This window comes from Hemicordylus capensis, chromosome 3 (assembly GCF_027244095.1).
Source record: "Hemicordylus capensis ecotype Gifberg chromosome 3, rHemCap1.1.pri, whole genome shotgun sequence".
Lineage (NCBI taxonomy): Eukaryota > Metazoa > Chordata > Lepidosauria > Squamata > Cordylidae > Hemicordylus > Hemicordylus capensis.
Window position 1 is genome coordinate 37,566,788 of NC_069659.1, and position 16,840 is coordinate 37,583,627.

The 16,840-nt window shown below is 40.5% G+C and overlaps 1 protein-coding gene and 1 non-coding gene across 5 annotated transcripts in view; both read left to right on the forward strand.

The window, feature by feature from the left end:
* The window catches only part of CDK8 (cyclin dependent kinase 8), an 82,258-nt gene extending 66,387 nt beyond the window's left edge, over positions 1 to 15,871 (forward strand). For 3 of the 4 annotated variants that reach the window (XM_053308726.1, XM_053308728.1, XM_053308730.1), the window contains 6 exons: positions 48 to 117; positions 1,130 to 1,202; positions 3,523 to 3,620; positions 9,212 to 9,290; positions 11,825 to 11,983; positions 14,584 to 15,871. In XM_053308726.1, coding sequence (XP_053164701.1) covers positions 48 to 117; positions 1,130 to 1,202; positions 3,523 to 3,620; positions 9,212 to 9,290; positions 11,825 to 11,983; positions 14,584 to 14,709 — 605 coding nt within the window. In that variant the 3' untranslated portion in view covers positions 14,710 to 15,871. The remainder of the gene's footprint in view (positions 1 to 47; positions 118 to 1,129; positions 1,203 to 3,522; positions 3,621 to 9,211; positions 9,291 to 11,824; positions 11,984 to 14,583) is intronic. The other variant, XM_053308727.1, reaches the window with a different exon arrangement.
* On the forward strand, positions 6,362 to 6,464 carry LOC128352659 (U6 spliceosomal RNA). The gene has a single exon (XR_008320558.1). It is a non-coding gene; the product is annotated as a U6 spliceosomal RNA (small nuclear RNA).
* Positions 15,872 to 16,840: the final 969 nt, after the last annotated feature.

Below are 16,840 nucleotides of genomic sequence, written 5' to 3' on the forward strand. Positions count from 1 at the left end.
TTCTCTATGTAAAGTGAGGCAAGAAAATTCTAACATTCACTTCACAGATAAAGATTGGGAAGATATTAAAAAGATGCCTGAACATTCAACATTAATGAAAGATTTTCGAAGAAACACGTAAGTTTTGTTAAGCAAAGGTAACTTTAAAAAATGTGTTTTTCTCTTTGTGATGGTTCTCAAAATTCAGGGGTTCACAAACTCAGTGGCTGATATCTTGACTAATGAAGCACTGGTGAAACTACAGTCCAAACCAATGCTGCACCTTTGTGTGGGGGAATTCAGTGATCTCCCCTTCTCCTGAAAGTCCTCTTTGTCACCTGAAAATATAGCCTGAAGTCTCTGTGACCCTCTGAGACATATTTTTGGGTGGCACAGAGCACTTCCTGGGGAAGGGGAGATCATTGAAATCCCACCCCCCACCCCGGAGTCGAGTAAGTTGAACATTTCAGAAGCACCAGTGCTTCGTTAAGGTGTCAGCCAGTAGCCAGATTTTCCTGGGAATTATTTCTGTCTTTTTTTGCCTTCCCCTGCATTGTGGTGACTACACATGATGGCTGAGTACTAAGCCAAAGTCAAACTTGTGGACCATTGTGCAGCATATACTTTAGGATTTTATAAAACCATGTTGCTTCACATTGTCTGGATAATTTTGAAGCTACCATACATACAATTATTGTGGCTTAGCTAAATCTGCTGCATTAAAAATTTCAGTCCTTTGGCTTCCAGGTGTAACATTGATAAGATTTGGCTTTAATGATTTTTAAAACCCATTTTGAAAAAAACCTAATCACCCAAAATACGCGAATGTAAAATTGTACAGGAGGAGAACTGAATAACTGATAATGCTAATAGTGTTTCACAGCTTTTTATCCCCTGATATTTGAGTCATATCTATAGTGATGAAGTAATTTCCATGTGGCATGAATAAAATGAGTATGAGGCCTCAGGCTACTTCCTTTCAGTACTGGCACCATTTTGAATTGCAATTAACCAAACAGTTCAGAACCACTGCATTTTTTTAAAAGTGGAAACAAGACCAGAGGTCTTATACCATCCACGGAAAATATTTTTTCTGTCAAGTTTGCTACAAGGGATGTTTCAGTGTTATGAATCAATGTTTTTCTTTCAGGTATACCAACTGCAGCCTTATCAAATATATGGAAAAGCATAAAGTTAAACCAGATAGTAAAGCATTCCACTTGGTAAGCTTCTGTTAGTATGAAATCAACCAATGCTGAATTTTTACACTTTCCCAAAATATTAACCTGAGATGCTTAAGCTGCTGTGTATTACTAAATTGAATTACTGTGAGGTTTTCTAGTAAGTCTGATGTCATAGGAATATAGGAAACTGCCATATACTGAGTCAGACCATTGGTCTATCTAGCTCAGTATTATCTTCACAGACTGGCAGCGGCTTCTCCAAGGTTGCAGGCAGGAACCTTGTCAGTTTTCAATGTTTCTGAAGCTGTATTTTGCAGTGTTCTAAATACTGTACAGAATATATTTTTATATAAAGCAGAAATGGGGGACAGGGTGGATAACACTTGACATTCAGATCTTTCTTCATTCAGCACCAAAGTATTTGCCATAGTACAGGATTGGAGCATTTTATAGTGATAAAACTCCACAAAGTATGCTGAATCTCTGAACGAAAACCTTAAGGTCTAATTCATAGAGTTCCCAAGTGCTGGGAATTAAGTGGGGCTACATTGTCTGAAGGACATATTTATCATCAGTCCCTTAAGTCCTGTCTTATTGGCAAGGTGGACGTATGCAGCATGTCTGGCTACAAATTCTGTTCCTATTGAACATATCTAGACAACTTAGTTGCATGAGCAAGTCACTTGGCTTTAGCAGGGGTGGGATGGGGTGAATGGTCCCTCTAGCTGGCATGACTTTTGTTTCATCTAGCTCCCTGCTGGGAAAGTTCTGCCATACTACTGAAAATTTTCTCCTCTTGCTTGTCTTACTCTGTCTTTTTCTCCTTCTGGGCTGGTTGAAGAAGCTTGACGGGCAAGGATGGGGAGTTAACTGGATTGGCAGTGCTGGGGGTGATGGTAAATTGATCACATGACAGTCTTGGAACATGGCTACTAAGCATACAACACCTTGTCATTTCAATAGAACGTTTACGCTTGGGTGTACTTTATGCTGCATTCTAACCTCTTGTTGCCTTTGTGACATTTACAATAAAACAGCTGCACTGCTTAAGGGCATTCAGACAGCCTTTAAAAGAGTAAGAGTGCCTTACCTATCCAAGTAGGGTGAGATGAAACAATAATAGCTAAAATAAGAAAAATGCTATATTTCTCGAACCCTGTTCTTTGGCTTGTCGTTATTTGAAAACCCAACCCCGCTTTTTTAGAGCTTGAGGTGGCAACTATAAAGTATAAATCAGCAACAAGTCTTGAACTGGAATGTTGGATGACCAGATTAAGCCAATATTTTGATTTTTAAAAATTATGTGCTTGCCTTTAATGGTAGGAGCCAAGCAATTGGATAGTCATATGAGGGAATGCTGGTCTTTAAAGGTCAGTGTTCTCCTTCTAATCTGCCTGCTGCATTTCATATCAAGACTGAAGACCAGCAATGGGACAAAGTGGGTTGTATCCTAATCTTAGCGAGGGAACTTCCCAGCACCCCCATCTCCTGAAAATTCATTCCTGTGGGTCTGGGGACCCTCCAGAGCAGAACTGGATGCAGCACAGAGGCTAGAGAGAGAGAGAGAGAAATCATGAAAATAACATACACGCCGACCATACAAGTGCTTTCTATTCACGCAAAACCAATTTAGGATACAACCTAGTTGAATATGCTAAATTTCTAATTTGGTTCCCTAAATTTTGGAGGGGTAACAATAAAATGCTCTAAAATGTATTAGAATATAAAACATTCTGTTGTCCCACCATCCCATTTGCTTAAGCCAGCCACCCTAAGTCAATTCAAGAGAAAATCTTACAACAGTGGCTGATGTAGAGCAATACTTAATGGAATGTTTTGTCCATAACCTTTGCAGCTTCTCTGAGAGGCTCCTTTAGCTTCCTAAAAAGCCCTTGCAGAGGGTTGAGGCACCTTCAGCAGTGAGTGCCATGAGCTGCGATATGGGCTGCAGGGGAAGAGAGAGCCAGATGGAAACATCTGCTTCACTGGTGGAGCAGATGTTTCCATATGGCTCTCTCCTCTCCCACTGCAGCTGCCAGTATCACAGCTCATGGCACTGTTGAGGGTTCCTTGACCCTCTGCAAGGGCTATTCGCAAAGCTAGGTGATGGTTGCACAGATTCTGGTTTCCACTGGTGTCACTCTTTATATAAGCCAGTGTGTTTAAGCAGGTATCACTCCGTGTAGCTTTTTTCACACAGCTGGAAGCATGGCCAGGATAATCCGGAAGGATGAGGAACATAGAATTTGATGTGACAACATTAATTAGGCCTCCATAGATCATAACACACTGAATGCCCCAAATATTTTCTTGGTCGGCTTGACATCACTGAATGTTTTGTGTGTTTAACTATGCTCAGCTACAGAAATTGCTTACTATGGACCCAGTAAAGAGAATTACCTCAGAACAGGCTATGCAGGATCCTTACTTCTTAGAAGATCCACTTCCTACATCTGAGTAAGTGGTCAGTTTATTAGCTATTCATGTTTCTTTCAAAATGCTTTCTTGTCTTCAGTGTATAGGATAGATGTGCTTAGAATGGGGTTGTGGTAGCTAAGAATAACAGTATATTATTAACACTTCTGGCAGATGTAGTAAGAAGGCTGCAAGCTTTACTGTGCCATTTGCCACTTTTAAGTAGTGTTCCTATTGGTCTCTTGTTTTAGGAGTCTTTGATCCCTTTAGTCATAGCGCTAATCCTATTACTCACTGACAGGTTGATTATGCATGCTACAGATCTTCATAGTCAACTGATAACTGCCTGCAGGTCCAGTTCTCCCTTCTCAAATGTCAGATGACGTTTATCTTAATTAGTTTACATTTCTTTGTAAATTTAGTGGGTAGACTGAGTAAAGACCATCTGCCTTCAGACTTGACAGTCAGTCTGGACACACGCACATACACACCCCACACCAGCAATTTTATTTTTTTTAGCACCAGTTTGGCTTGTACACCTGATTTGCATTTTTAGTATTAAAGTATGTGCTACATGTAGAGTGAGTTTAAATCTGTTTCTGAAAATAAAATTCATTGGATCATATCAGCTTCTGAACAGACTTCATTTTCTACCATTGCACAGCAAGGCTGGTCTTCCCTAAACTGCCCATGGGAATAGCACTTTTCTTCTTTAAATCTTAAATGGAAATTTCGACCTGTTGATGCTAGTCGTTGCAGAGATCACTGGCAAAACTGTATGCAGGGTGGTGGGGGTTGTTAAGTTAGAATATGTATGTATCATTTTTAGCCAAAGCATGGCTGTAGCAAGAGAAATGAGAAAGCGGCTCCCCATCCCAAAGGGGCTCTAAAAATATTTTTAAAAATCAAAAAGAGAGACAATAGCAAACAGCCACTGGGAGGGATGTTGTGCTAGGGTGAAAAGGCCCGTTGCTTTTCCTCTGCTAAATACAAGAACCACCAGTGGAAAAGTGCCTCTTCACCCAGTTAGCAGGGGTTCATAAGGAAGACCTTGCAAATAGTTTGCACAGAACTAGCATCCTGAGAGTCTTGACTTTCACTCAGTCAAGCCCTTATGGCTATGAACACGGGCTTGAAAGTGTGAGGAGTACTCCTGGTGAAGCCCTAGAAGCTAGAGGAGTGAGCTAGATTCGGATATATAGTAGTGGGTCTTTCATTCTGTGTATAACTCCTTGCCTCTTTATCCATGATCAGTAGGAACTCTGCAGAACAAGTAAATTCATGCAAACATGTAGAATTCCAAGTTTCCTAGCAGTGTTCCCTCTAAGGCGTGTGTGTGCACTCGCGCTCACACATTTTTATGTCCGCTCAGTTAATTTTTAGATCCCACTCAGGTTGAATCATTCTGAATACATGTGTGCACACACTGCCTTGATACTGCCACCCAGAACAAAATTCATTCCCCACACAGATGAAAAAAAATTAGAGAGAACACTGTTTCCTAGGATTTCCTAGCTGGAATTCTCTGTCATTGTAACACATTGTCATAGTGTTAGTTCCATAGATTTTCATGAAATCAATCCAGATCCACACCACTTTTCCTGTATATTGATTGCAATGCAAAATATGTACTAATTGCAGATTTGGCTCATATGGTCTTTGTTTCAGTTTGCTATGTGGAGCAAAATACAAGCATAGGTGTTTCCCTTGCAGTCCCCTTACATATATATAGCTGGCTCTATATAAAGTTCTGACAATGAGAGAAGGCAGACTGTGCATTGGTCTTGGAAGGGTCTGAGTCTGAAAGGGCCGCATGATAAATTCTGGAAGGCCAAGAATAACTCTTCGAAGGTTTTAACACAACATACTGCAATCCTGATTTCATTGGACTATTTAGCTGCAGGATGGCAGCTAAAATAGAACTTTCCCCTTAAACATTCATACAGAGGCCATCACAGGTATTGCTTTCTTGAGCGATAAATAGTATACCCAGAGTGAAGAACTATTGTGTACAAGGCAGTATTGCTTACATAGCAAGACCTCTGTACAATACCTGGTAGACTAACATGGTGATCTGAAGGTGCATGTAACACTTCTGATGAAGCTAAGGAACATGTTGCTAGTACTCTAAGCTGTGAGGATGGGAGATCACCTGCAAACCTTCAGTAAGCTGCTTTGAGCTCAAAGGAAGAGTGGGGCAGAAGCCCAGTAAAATAAATAGGCTGTGGAATATCAGTAGTGTGTGTCTCGCTCCTCTTTTTTCCAACACCGCAGAGGTCGTGTAACAAGTTAACACTAAAAGCAGCTTACAGAGATAAAGCCATAAATCAATACAATAATTTGTACATCTAAAAATAACAACCAATCACCCCAGAACTACAGCAAAAGCAATAGAGCATCCTTGCAGATCCACCACTGGGAGTGAATCCACCCTAATACTTATTATAAACTAGTATTTTTGCAACCACCCATGAAATAGAGAAGTACAACTGGAATAAGGGTTGGGATTTGGTTTATAGATCCTTGTGAGGAGATGTTCAGCCAGCTTCCTGTCTCTAGCCACTCAAGTCCCCAAAGGGGGTGAGTGTTCAATGGTTTGACTGATTGAGAGGATAAAAGCATTAATGTGGGCTGGTCTAAACCTATTAGAATCTTCCCAGTTCAGAACATTCAGGTTCACTTAACCAAGAGGTTAGTTTTTATCATTTAACACATGCAAGAGGATATAGATTAGCAGTCAAAGCAATATGCTGCTTCTAATGTTGACATAGACTGTTTCATACGTACTTTGGCAGTACGCATACTAAAATGGGAACAATACAGATGAGATTAGTATGACCCTTGCACAAGGATGGCATGTATCTTTGAGAGACGTTCTGTATTTAATTGTGCTACTGGCTTCTGGTTTTATTTGCTGTTTTATTGTGTTATGAGAAGACTCTTTGGTACTGTATTGGTTAGTAAGCTTGCCTTGATGGTCTGCAAAGGACCTAAAGATGGATTATTAATCTAGTATCAATGGCTTGTTGGTGATAGGCAATCCATAAAAATTGTTCTGGAGATAAAAGTTTCTCTCTGGTTCCCTGGAAAAGATATAGCATGGAATTTAGCCAGTATGGCTTTTGGCATATCGAGGCTGAAGACACATTGCTGTAACCTTAGCTGTATTATAGAAACACTCATTAGAGTGATGCATGTGATGAAGTAAAATAGGTCAGAGGGATGTAGGTGTGCGTATTTATATTATTATTATTATTTACACAGTCAGACAGGTGTTATTGACTGGTTTGTTTTATCCAGACATCGAGTCCTTCCCAAGGACCTGGGATGGCTGAATTTTATTGTCAATGTTGTTGCTGTTGTTATAGATATCGTCGCAGAATATAGGCTGTTCCCAGTAAAGTTGCTTTTTGTAATTGGCTGGTGGTGATTTCTGTGGCCCCTATGGTGTTGAGGTGCTTTTCAAGGTCTTTTGGAACTGCACCCAGGGCGTCAGTTACCACTGGGATTATTTTGGTCTTCTTCTGCCACAGCCTTTCAGTTTCAATTTGTAGATCTTTGTATTTTGTGATTTTTTTCTATTTCTTTTTCTTCTATTCTGCTATCCCCTGGTATTGCTATGTTGATTATTTTAACTTGTTTTTCTTTCTTCTCGACTACAGTTATATCTGGTATATTGTGTGGCAAATGTTTGTCTGTTTGTAATCGGAAGTCCCATAATATTTTTACATCTTCATTTTCTACCACTTTTTCAATTTTATGGTCCCACCCATTTTTGGCTACAGGTAGCTTGTATTTTTTGCAGATGTTCCAGTGTATCATCCCTGCTACCTTGTCATGCCTTTGTTTGTAGTCAGTCTGTGTGATCTTTTTACAACAGCTGATTAGGTGGTCCACTGTTTAATCTGCTTCTTTACAAAGGCGGCACTTGCTGTTTGTTGTGGATTTTTTGACTTTTGCTCTTATTGCATTTGTTCCTAGTGCCTGTTCTTGTGCAGTCAGTATTAAACCCTCAGTTTCTTTCTTCAAGTTGCCATTCTTAAGCCATTGCCAGGTCTTGGTGATGTCTGATTTTCCAGTTATATTGTGCAAATATTGACCATGCAGTGGCTTATTTTTCCATCTTTCTGCTCGGTTCTTGACTTGTTCTTTCTTGTAGGCCTGCTTTGTTTCATTGGTGTTGAATAGTTTCTCATAATAATAATAATTACTATTATTATTATTATTTCTTCTTGTTTGCACAGGATGTTGTTGTTGTTGTTAATATTAATATTAATAATAAAAGTTGCTACATAAGAAAAAGCAGAGAATGCCCATCCTAAATTTTAAGCTGTATCTGAAGAGTAGTGTCTTCAGTCGTATGTAGAAGTGAGTCAAGCCATACCAAGCATGTCCTAACTGGAAGAGATAACATTTGAGATTATTTGCAGGTGTCTCAAAACGGCAGTCAGCAGTAGAGATGTGCGAATCGATTCAAACCCGAAACAATTTGAGCTCAAAACAGCTGTTTCAGGTATTTTGAACTCAAAATGAAACACCCTAAAAATAAAGGGCCTGTTTCGAGCTCAAAGCAAAACTACCCTCTTCTGAGCACCATTTTTCTGAGAGCTGGTCTACCAATTGGGGTCCGCAAGTAGACCAGGCCTCCATTCCGGACTTAACACGTTGGCCTGCCCTCAGAGGACTGGTCTACTTGCCACATAAGGCAGGTAGACCAAGCCTTACCCTGGGCTTAGCCCATCAGCCTGTATTGGGGGACTGTTCTAGTCGCCAACCCCAAATGGTAGACCAGCTCTCCCTGGAAAAATGGCGCTCAAAATGTTTCGAGTGTTTTGTCGAAACTGCTGGCTTGGCTGCTATTTCAACAAATCAATTAGAAGATGTTGCATTTCATTTTGAGTTCAAAACGCAAAATCTGTTTTGTGCTCACCTCTAGTCAGCAGTGGCTACATGCCACCTGCTCCTGGGTAAATGGAGGCAAGCTTATGTACAGTTTTTACTTAGCACAGGCTCCACAATAGAGAACATCACTATTACTGATATTGATTACTATAATTATGATTTATATACTGCTTTTCAACAAAAAAGGTTACCAAGGCAGTTTACATAAATAATGAAAAATAAATAAATAAGATGGTTCCTTGTCCCTGATTGGCTTACAAACTGGAAAAAGAATCACACACAGTAGACACCAGCAACAGCCACTGGAAGTGTGCTGTGCTGGGGTGAACAGAGCCACTTATTCTCCCTCTGCTAAACAGAAGACAATCATTTGAAAGGAGCCGTTTTGTCAAGTTAGCAGGTGTTACTAACTCTGTATGACAAGCAGTATACATAGTTCTTAATGTGAAGAGGTTCTCTCTGTATAGAAGATCTTGATGACCTTCCAAGGAAATGGTGTCCTCTCTTGGAGTGCTTAAACAAGACTAAATTCACTGCTTGACATTTCAGATTTCTTGTAAACACATGGCACAACTCAGATAAGTGTTAATGGCCAGTTTATTGCCATTGGTAAGCATGACTTGCACACAATAAAAAGACACAACTTGGGAGGGCAGGCATGCAGATCTAATAGGCTTCATCTAACTTACCTAGCAGTAATTAGGTGTACTTCTTCTTCTCCTTCTTTGCAGTGTGTTTGCAGGTTGTCAGATCCCATATCCCAAACGAGAATTTTTAACTGAAGAGGAGCCTGATGACAAAGGAGATAAAGTAGGTATTGATCGGAAGTCCATGAAGCAGAAATAAATTCAGAGGTGTTATGACTCCTGCCAGAAGAGGAGGGAGTTCACTGGGGTTGAATCCTTTTCTGTAAGAGATTCAGAGTAGTCTGCCACCATCCACTTTATTTTTATGTGGGAAAACTCACTCTCCATATAAGGTTCCTGGTGGGGGTAAAGTGGCAAAACCCAGAGCTGAGCAGTTCTAGGCCTCCAAAGGTGTGACTAAGGCAGACCCAAAAGGAAGAGTAGCACACTTGGGCAACAAGGATTTATCAGATTGAAAGAAAAAAGTATGCAATAAGAACAATTGTGTTTTCATAAAACAGATAAGAGTTTTCATTCTGGCATTTCAGATTCTAAGCAATCAGTAAATAAAAATAACTTCCCTGATGCGTTTAACTGTATTGGTCCTTATTATTCACAGACTGTGGCCTTCCCATATCCTTAGCAGCTCTCGGCGTGCTGGTTCCTCCTGGAACAGACCACAGCTTCTTCTGGTGGCTGAGCCAGAAATCCCTGCCCAGTCCTTTGGATTGGTCCTTTTGATTTGAACTTCCCAGACATTTTTTCCTTTTTAGGAAAGGCCCACCCTCCCAGCAGTTGCTGCAAGTGAGGCCTAGTCCTCCCTCTAATCCTTATTATCACTGCAAGGGGAGATATGTTGTTAATCAGGTTCTACTAGTTTAGAATTGTCTGGGTTTAGGGGTGGGGAGTAATATTTAATGTTAATATTTCTGTTTATAAGTGTTTGGGAATGGGGTTTTACCTCCGAGGTAGAGCACTTGCTTTGCATGTGTAAGGGTCCAGTTTCAGTCCCTGGCATCCCCAAGTGGGACTGGAAGGCTTTTCTCTGCAACCCTGGAGAAATGCTGCCAGTTAGCGTAGACAATGAGATCAGTGGTCTGACTCACTGTAAATTACACAGACACAGGAGTGCCCATGTATTTTGGGTGAAGAGGTAAAACATCATTCTGCCAGGTTATTTCTCTTGAGACCACACCCGCTGACCTTCTGTGGTTTTCCTTTGCAATATTTGTGCTAGAGCAGGTGTTTGAGCATGTTTAAGCTCAAACACCTGCTGAAGAAGTGTGTTAGTTTCCTAATGAATCCATGGGAAAATGACTAGGTTATGAGGAGCAGAAGTTGAAAAACACACTTTAAATTTCAATACCATGGGTGGGTCTCTCCCCACCCCACCCCTTTATCTACAATGGGATTTTCTGTTAACTAATAGTGAAACCCAGACTGACTCTTTCAAAAGTCTGTCTTTCATACAAGGAGCTTTTCCTGGGCTTGTAGAAATTCAAAACATTTTTGTTTCAACAAATAAAGCAAATGGCTCTCACTAGGTTCTAGGGCAGGGGTGCATGACGCAAATGCCTTGGTGGGCTGAAACCAACCATGACTTCGTGTGCGGGCGCTGAGGTCAACTTTCAGAACATTAATTATTACATTAAAATATTACACAATAATAATAATATAACTGTAGTCGAGAAGAAAGAAAAACAAGTCAAAATAATTGACATAGCAATACCAGGGGATAGCAGAATAGAAGAAAAAAGAAATAGAAAAAAATCACAAAATACAAAGATCTACAAATTGAAATTGAAAGGCTGTGGCAGAAGAGCAAAATAGTCCCAGTAGTAATTTGCACCCTAGGTGCAATTCCAAAACAACTTAAAGAGCACCTCAGCGCCATAGGGGCCACAGAAATCACCATCAGCCAATTACAAAAAGGGAACAGCCTATATTTTGCGATGATATCTAAAATAATAACAATATTGATAATAAAATTCAGCCATCCCAGGTCCTTGGGAAGGACTCGATGTCTGGATAAAACAAACCAGTCAATAACACCTGTCTGACTGTGTAAACAAGAAATAATAATAATTACTACTACTACTACTATTAAAATATTTATGAAAGTGATGGGGCTGAAGATTGGAGTCGGGGGAGAAAAATGAGAGGAACGAGGTGATGTTAGTAGACTCCAGCCCAGGGGTCTCAAGCAGTCAACTGCTTTGAGCCGCTGCTGCTGGTCAGCAGGAAAGGCCAAGATCTCTTCATGGCTCCTGCTGTTGCTGGAGGGTATTCCTATCTATGGGCCAGCAGAAAAGTCCCCACAGGTCAGATCAGACCCCCGAGCCTTAGGCTGCGCAGGCCTGTTCTTGGGTAACGTCAGGTCCTCATGTGCCCAGTAGTTGTCTGCCAACAGTATAGAATTTTGGTGAGGAGAGAACAGGAGAGAGGGAACAAACAGTGGCTGTTCAGCATCCTCTGCTCTTCTAGTTGTGTGTTAGCCCTGGAAACAGTTGAGAAGGGCCTCGGTCTCAATTTCAGTGGAGCTACTCATGAGAAGCAGCCTGGATGTCAGCCACTTGGTTGTAATTTGTTTGAATATTTATGATCATCTATGTATTGAAGAAGCATTGCGACTCACTGTAGCCATATGTAGGATTTTATGTTTCCTAGACGTGAACTGCTTTTGAGTTGTATCTTAAATTTTGTGTTTAACCAATTGAGAAGAACCAGCAGCAGCAGCAGGGCAATAACCATACAAATGGAACTGGTCATCCAGGGAACCAAGACAACAGTCATACACAAGGTCCTCCCTTGAAAAAAGTGAGAGTTGTTCCTCCTACCACTACCTCAGGTGGACTTATTATGACCTCGGACTATCAGGTACGAAACCTCAGCTTTTAATTATATCATTTTGACTTACAGTTTCTTTCACTGCAAAAAAATTGTACTGACTAAATTACAGAGGCAGTCCATATCTATGTAAAATTGTGTGTAATCAGTTTTTCAATTGAGATAAGAGGGCTTTTTAAATTTAGAAAATGGTAATAAAGTTCTGCAAATGGCTGCACGTGTGTTTGACCTGTGATTCCATAAGCTGTTCAGTTGATGGCATAGAATACATCTTAGGATCTTTGCTAGGTTGGCAGGCCTAGACTAGTCTAGGGATAAAAGCAATAAAACACTTCCTTAAAAGGATTAAAAAACCAAGTTTACAGGTGGAGAGCTATGTAGCATGCCACTTCCTACTGTACTGAACTCAGACATGATGCAAGGCCAGAGCCTGACAAATCCCAGGAACCAGGGAGCCATGGCACCTATAAATTTAACGGTGGCACCTAGACTAGGATATTCAGATGTAGGTACAATTATTTAACAACATCTTTGTTAAGCCTGTTTATGTTCAGATACATTACTTGTAAAGGAGATGAGATGATAAGGCTCCTAGGTCCAAAAACAATTGGTCAGGGGCTGTGCAAGACCATGGTTTGTCCTATTCATGGTTCAGAACCTGAACATTTGGTTTGAACTTCCAAACATACATCAGGCAAACTGTTTTAGAGTTGCTTGTCTGCTTTTATTTTCCACCCTTTCAGCAGTTTGCTTCACTTCTGTCTCCACAGTGCAGTAGCATCCAGAGCGATGCCTGTAACTGGGGGCAACGACTGTGCTTGTGAGCTTCCCAAGGAAATCTGGCTGGCCCCTATTAGTCACAGAATCTTGGACTGGTCCAGAATAAATATGATCCAGAAAGATGGGATCTTTTAACTTATTGAGTTGATTCATTGGCTCTCCATGGCAGGGAATTCCATAGAATAAGAACCTGTTCTGTCTACACATTTGTTTTGTGATATCTGTGGACCAGAAAGCAGACTCATTCTGGCCCTTTAACGCTGAAGTGCAGTGGTATAAATAATGCTCACAGTGACATGGTGGCTTTTTAATGGTTTAAAAAATGGACAGACAAGAAGATCAAGAACATTCATGTAAACTGAATGGTTCACTCCAGCAACACTACACGGTGGTTGTTTTGAGGTATATGCTTCCCAGTGGCTTAATAGAAAAGCAGAGGGGCTTTTAAAACAGAAGGTGCAAGGCCTCTAGTCGTCGTCATAATATATGAATGAGAAATATAGCAGCGATGGGTGCTCAATACTCAGAACACTGAGCTTGTCAGGGGCTTTGAAAGTATCCTCAGTCCAGGGTGCTCTTGAGAGATGCTTGCCTGGAAGCAACTACAGCATGCTTTAGGTGAGTACTTTGGGGTATTACGTAGTTTTATTCCCTTAAAACTAAAAAAGTTTTTAAAAAATTATTTTGTGTAGCATAATTGTTTGGAACAATAGGAAATATTTTAAACTGCATTGAACACTTTTGTGTAGATTCATTCAGAACTCAGTTTAAGCTGGAAAAGACTCTTGCCAGGGCGCAACCTTCCAGTTTCTAAACAGAGGCTTTAGAGCAGGCCTGCTCAACTTAGGCCCCCCAGCAGTTTTTGGACTACAACATTGAAAATGTGAGGGCTTCATGTGCTATAGACACCGAAAGAAGAAGGCAAATAAAAGCCCCCCAAAGCATTCCTTTGCTTCTGAGTAGCACAGAGTAGCCTAGAACAAGGATTCTCAGTGTTGGGTCATCAGATGTTATTGTACTTCAGCTCCCATAATCCCCAACCAGAGGCCACTGGGGCTGGGGATTATGGGAGTTGAAGTCCAATAACATCTGGGGACCCAACATTGAGAATCCCTGGCCTAGAATATGCCTCAGAGCAGTATTTAACTCTAATTGGGTGCTACCCTTTAAAAATCTACTTCAAGTTTTTTGAGTAAAGTCCAAAGAAGTTCCTGTTACGTGTCTCAAGGCAGTTAAGTTGTGTATACTGTCTTGAGACACACATTTTGGCAGGATATAAATGTGTTAAAAGCTCAAGACATGAACATGAAACACCTTTATGAATCCACAAATGTCCATTAAGTGAATCATTAGAAGTCAAACTACATGATGTGTTAAATTTTGTTATGTGTAAGAATGATTATAGAGCAGCTGAATTGGGACCATGGTGGGGCGGGAGGGATATCTTTCATTCTTCCCCCACCATGGTCCCCTTCAGTTTGTCAAAGGGAAAAATTGGCTCCAGTGGGAACATTTTTCTGTGGCAAATAGCAACTGCAGGGGCAGAAGGTTAAAGCCCCACCTTTGCTCCATGGGACCCCCAGTCTGGCTGCTATTTCACACTTATTAAAAAGGAGCACATGCTTAAAATAAATTATAGCTTGACTCCTAGAAGAGCTAGAACATAGGATGGGTAGCCTTTTTGGTAACCTATGCCAACTATCTGTGGTACCATCTTGAGTAACTGGATTAGTATCAAAAGCAATGAGAGCACTTGGTTTAGGGTGCTTTTAACCTCTGACAAACGCAAGGCAGGTTTTCAAAACAGCAGCATTGTTGTAACTGTGTGCCTCCTCCGATGTTTCTTTCAGCGTTCCAATCCCCATGCTGCCTATCCAAACCCTGGACCAAGCACATCGCAGCCCCAGAGCAGCATGGGATATTCAACTACCTCCCAGCAGCCTCCACAGTACTCTCACCAAACGCACCGGTACTGAGCTGCCTCTGAATCAAGTCAATGCACTGTTGCTAAGGCTGCAGGACTGGCCGTGCTGCTGTCTGCCTGGAACCTGGCTTGGGCCGCAAGAATGTACTGTAACTATCGCATTTTCAAAATGTCTGATAGCCAAGTTCCACTACTTTTCACAGGCTGGGAGTAGTGGCTCCCTCAGATTGTACCCGTTTATGTAATTAGACTTGAAAAGAAAGTACTAGCACAGTTTGTGTTGTGGATATGCTACTTCCATAGTTTACTTGACATGGTTCAGACTGACCAATGCATTGTTTTCAGTGACAGTCTGTAGCAGTTGAAGCTGTGAAATGTGCTAGGGACGAGCATTTTTGTTGTTGTGAATTCTATTGATGTTAACAACGTTATCTGACCAATAGTAAGCAAAATCTCTTAACTGGTATTTGAAGCATACAGTATGTGTTAATGAGATTAAAACAAATTCACCGTGACTCCAATTGAGAGAATTTTGATATACATTTATTTTTAGTGACTTTTTTGTGGGTTGATTCATTTTCCACATTGATCAATGTTTTATGACCAACAAATTTGCTACAAAGATTTTTTTAAAGACAATTAAAAAGATGAGCATTTTCCCCAGCAGATTTACAAGCCTCCCAAAGATTAATTTTCAGCATATGTTTTTGTTCTCAAATCTGACTTGACTGGTATTAAAGCTGCTATTCGATAGTAAATGCGTGTGTTATTGAGATAAAGCTGTTTGGTTCAGCAAACAAACTAAAATAATTGTCATGGACAGTGTTTTATTTTTCCTGTTGGTGTTACTAATTTGTGAGCATGCTTTGGAATTAAAAAAGCATGAGTGACGTTCCCTGCAAAAAAAAAACAAACAGTGCGGCATTCATTCAGATATTTTTGTCATGATTTTTGAGAGCTGGCTTGACGTAGTGGATTTTCAATTTCGTTAATTATTTTTAAATATGTCCGCACGTTTGTTTAGGGGCACCCTTATTAAAGCAAAGGATTAAGGTGTTAGGAGAACCTTAGAATTTGAGGAAAAACTATACCATACAATGTACTGTATCAAACTATTTTACATGAATGACGCAGGTATTCTGAATTTTAAAAAGAAAATCAACATTGTTAAAAAAACAAGGTGTTACGTAATAAAATTATTTTTCATAAATCTGCATATGATTTTTGTGTGTATTTGTCAGTTGGCACATAAGTATGAACTTCAACCTGTGTGTGTTGCAGGGCGGTTGAACTGTGTGTTGAATTGCAGGGTGGTTTTACTTGTCCAGAATTGGAGACGCTGCCAAACCCAGCACCCTGTACTTGTCCTGGCTGACAGCCATATCAAACATTTGAAGAAAGATCAGAGCCTTGCTCACTCTGAGAGAAACTTCTTCCCTAGAAGGCAAAAGCTTCTGCTTCCAAAGAAACACTGCTTCCAAAGAAACTAGAGGACTCTTGACACGTAATAACTCTGACATTTGGATCAGCTTTTGAATGTTGATTTAGATTTATTTTATTTAGAAATTTATCAACTGTTCTTCTTTTTTCAGAACACTCAAAGTGGTGTACAGATTTAAAACAATGGCTGACCTATTCACAATGTAAGATGCACACTGGAACATGTTCATGCAGCTGCACAAGCACGCTCCTGTGCAAGTACAAAAATTGTGCACATTTGTGTGATGGTATGGTCATTGGAAAGAAGGTCTGTGCCATAGCGCAATAGCGTTTGCGCAATGTTTGCTCTTGTGCAACTGTGTGAACGCAACATTACAATGTGCAGGTAACACTGTGTGGTATATCAGCCAACAAAGCAAAGCAATAATGCAGGCTAGATCAGCAACAATAATCAATGGTGTTAATCAGGGTTCTCATTAAAGGTCATAAGCTTGATGAACAGGGTGGCTTTTACAAACCGTACAGGGAAGGGGGAATGCAACAGTGGAAAATGCTCTATTCCAAGTTCCTACCAGATGCATGTCAGCTTGTGAAGGATCCCAGAATAGATTTTACAGAGATGACCTCAATTGGCAGGCAGGTTCATATGGAATAAGGCAGTTCTTTGGGTACCTTGGGCCTCAAGGTCATAGATGTTTAGGTTTAACAGCCCAGGGTGTTTGAAATGGGGAAGGTTTCTAAAT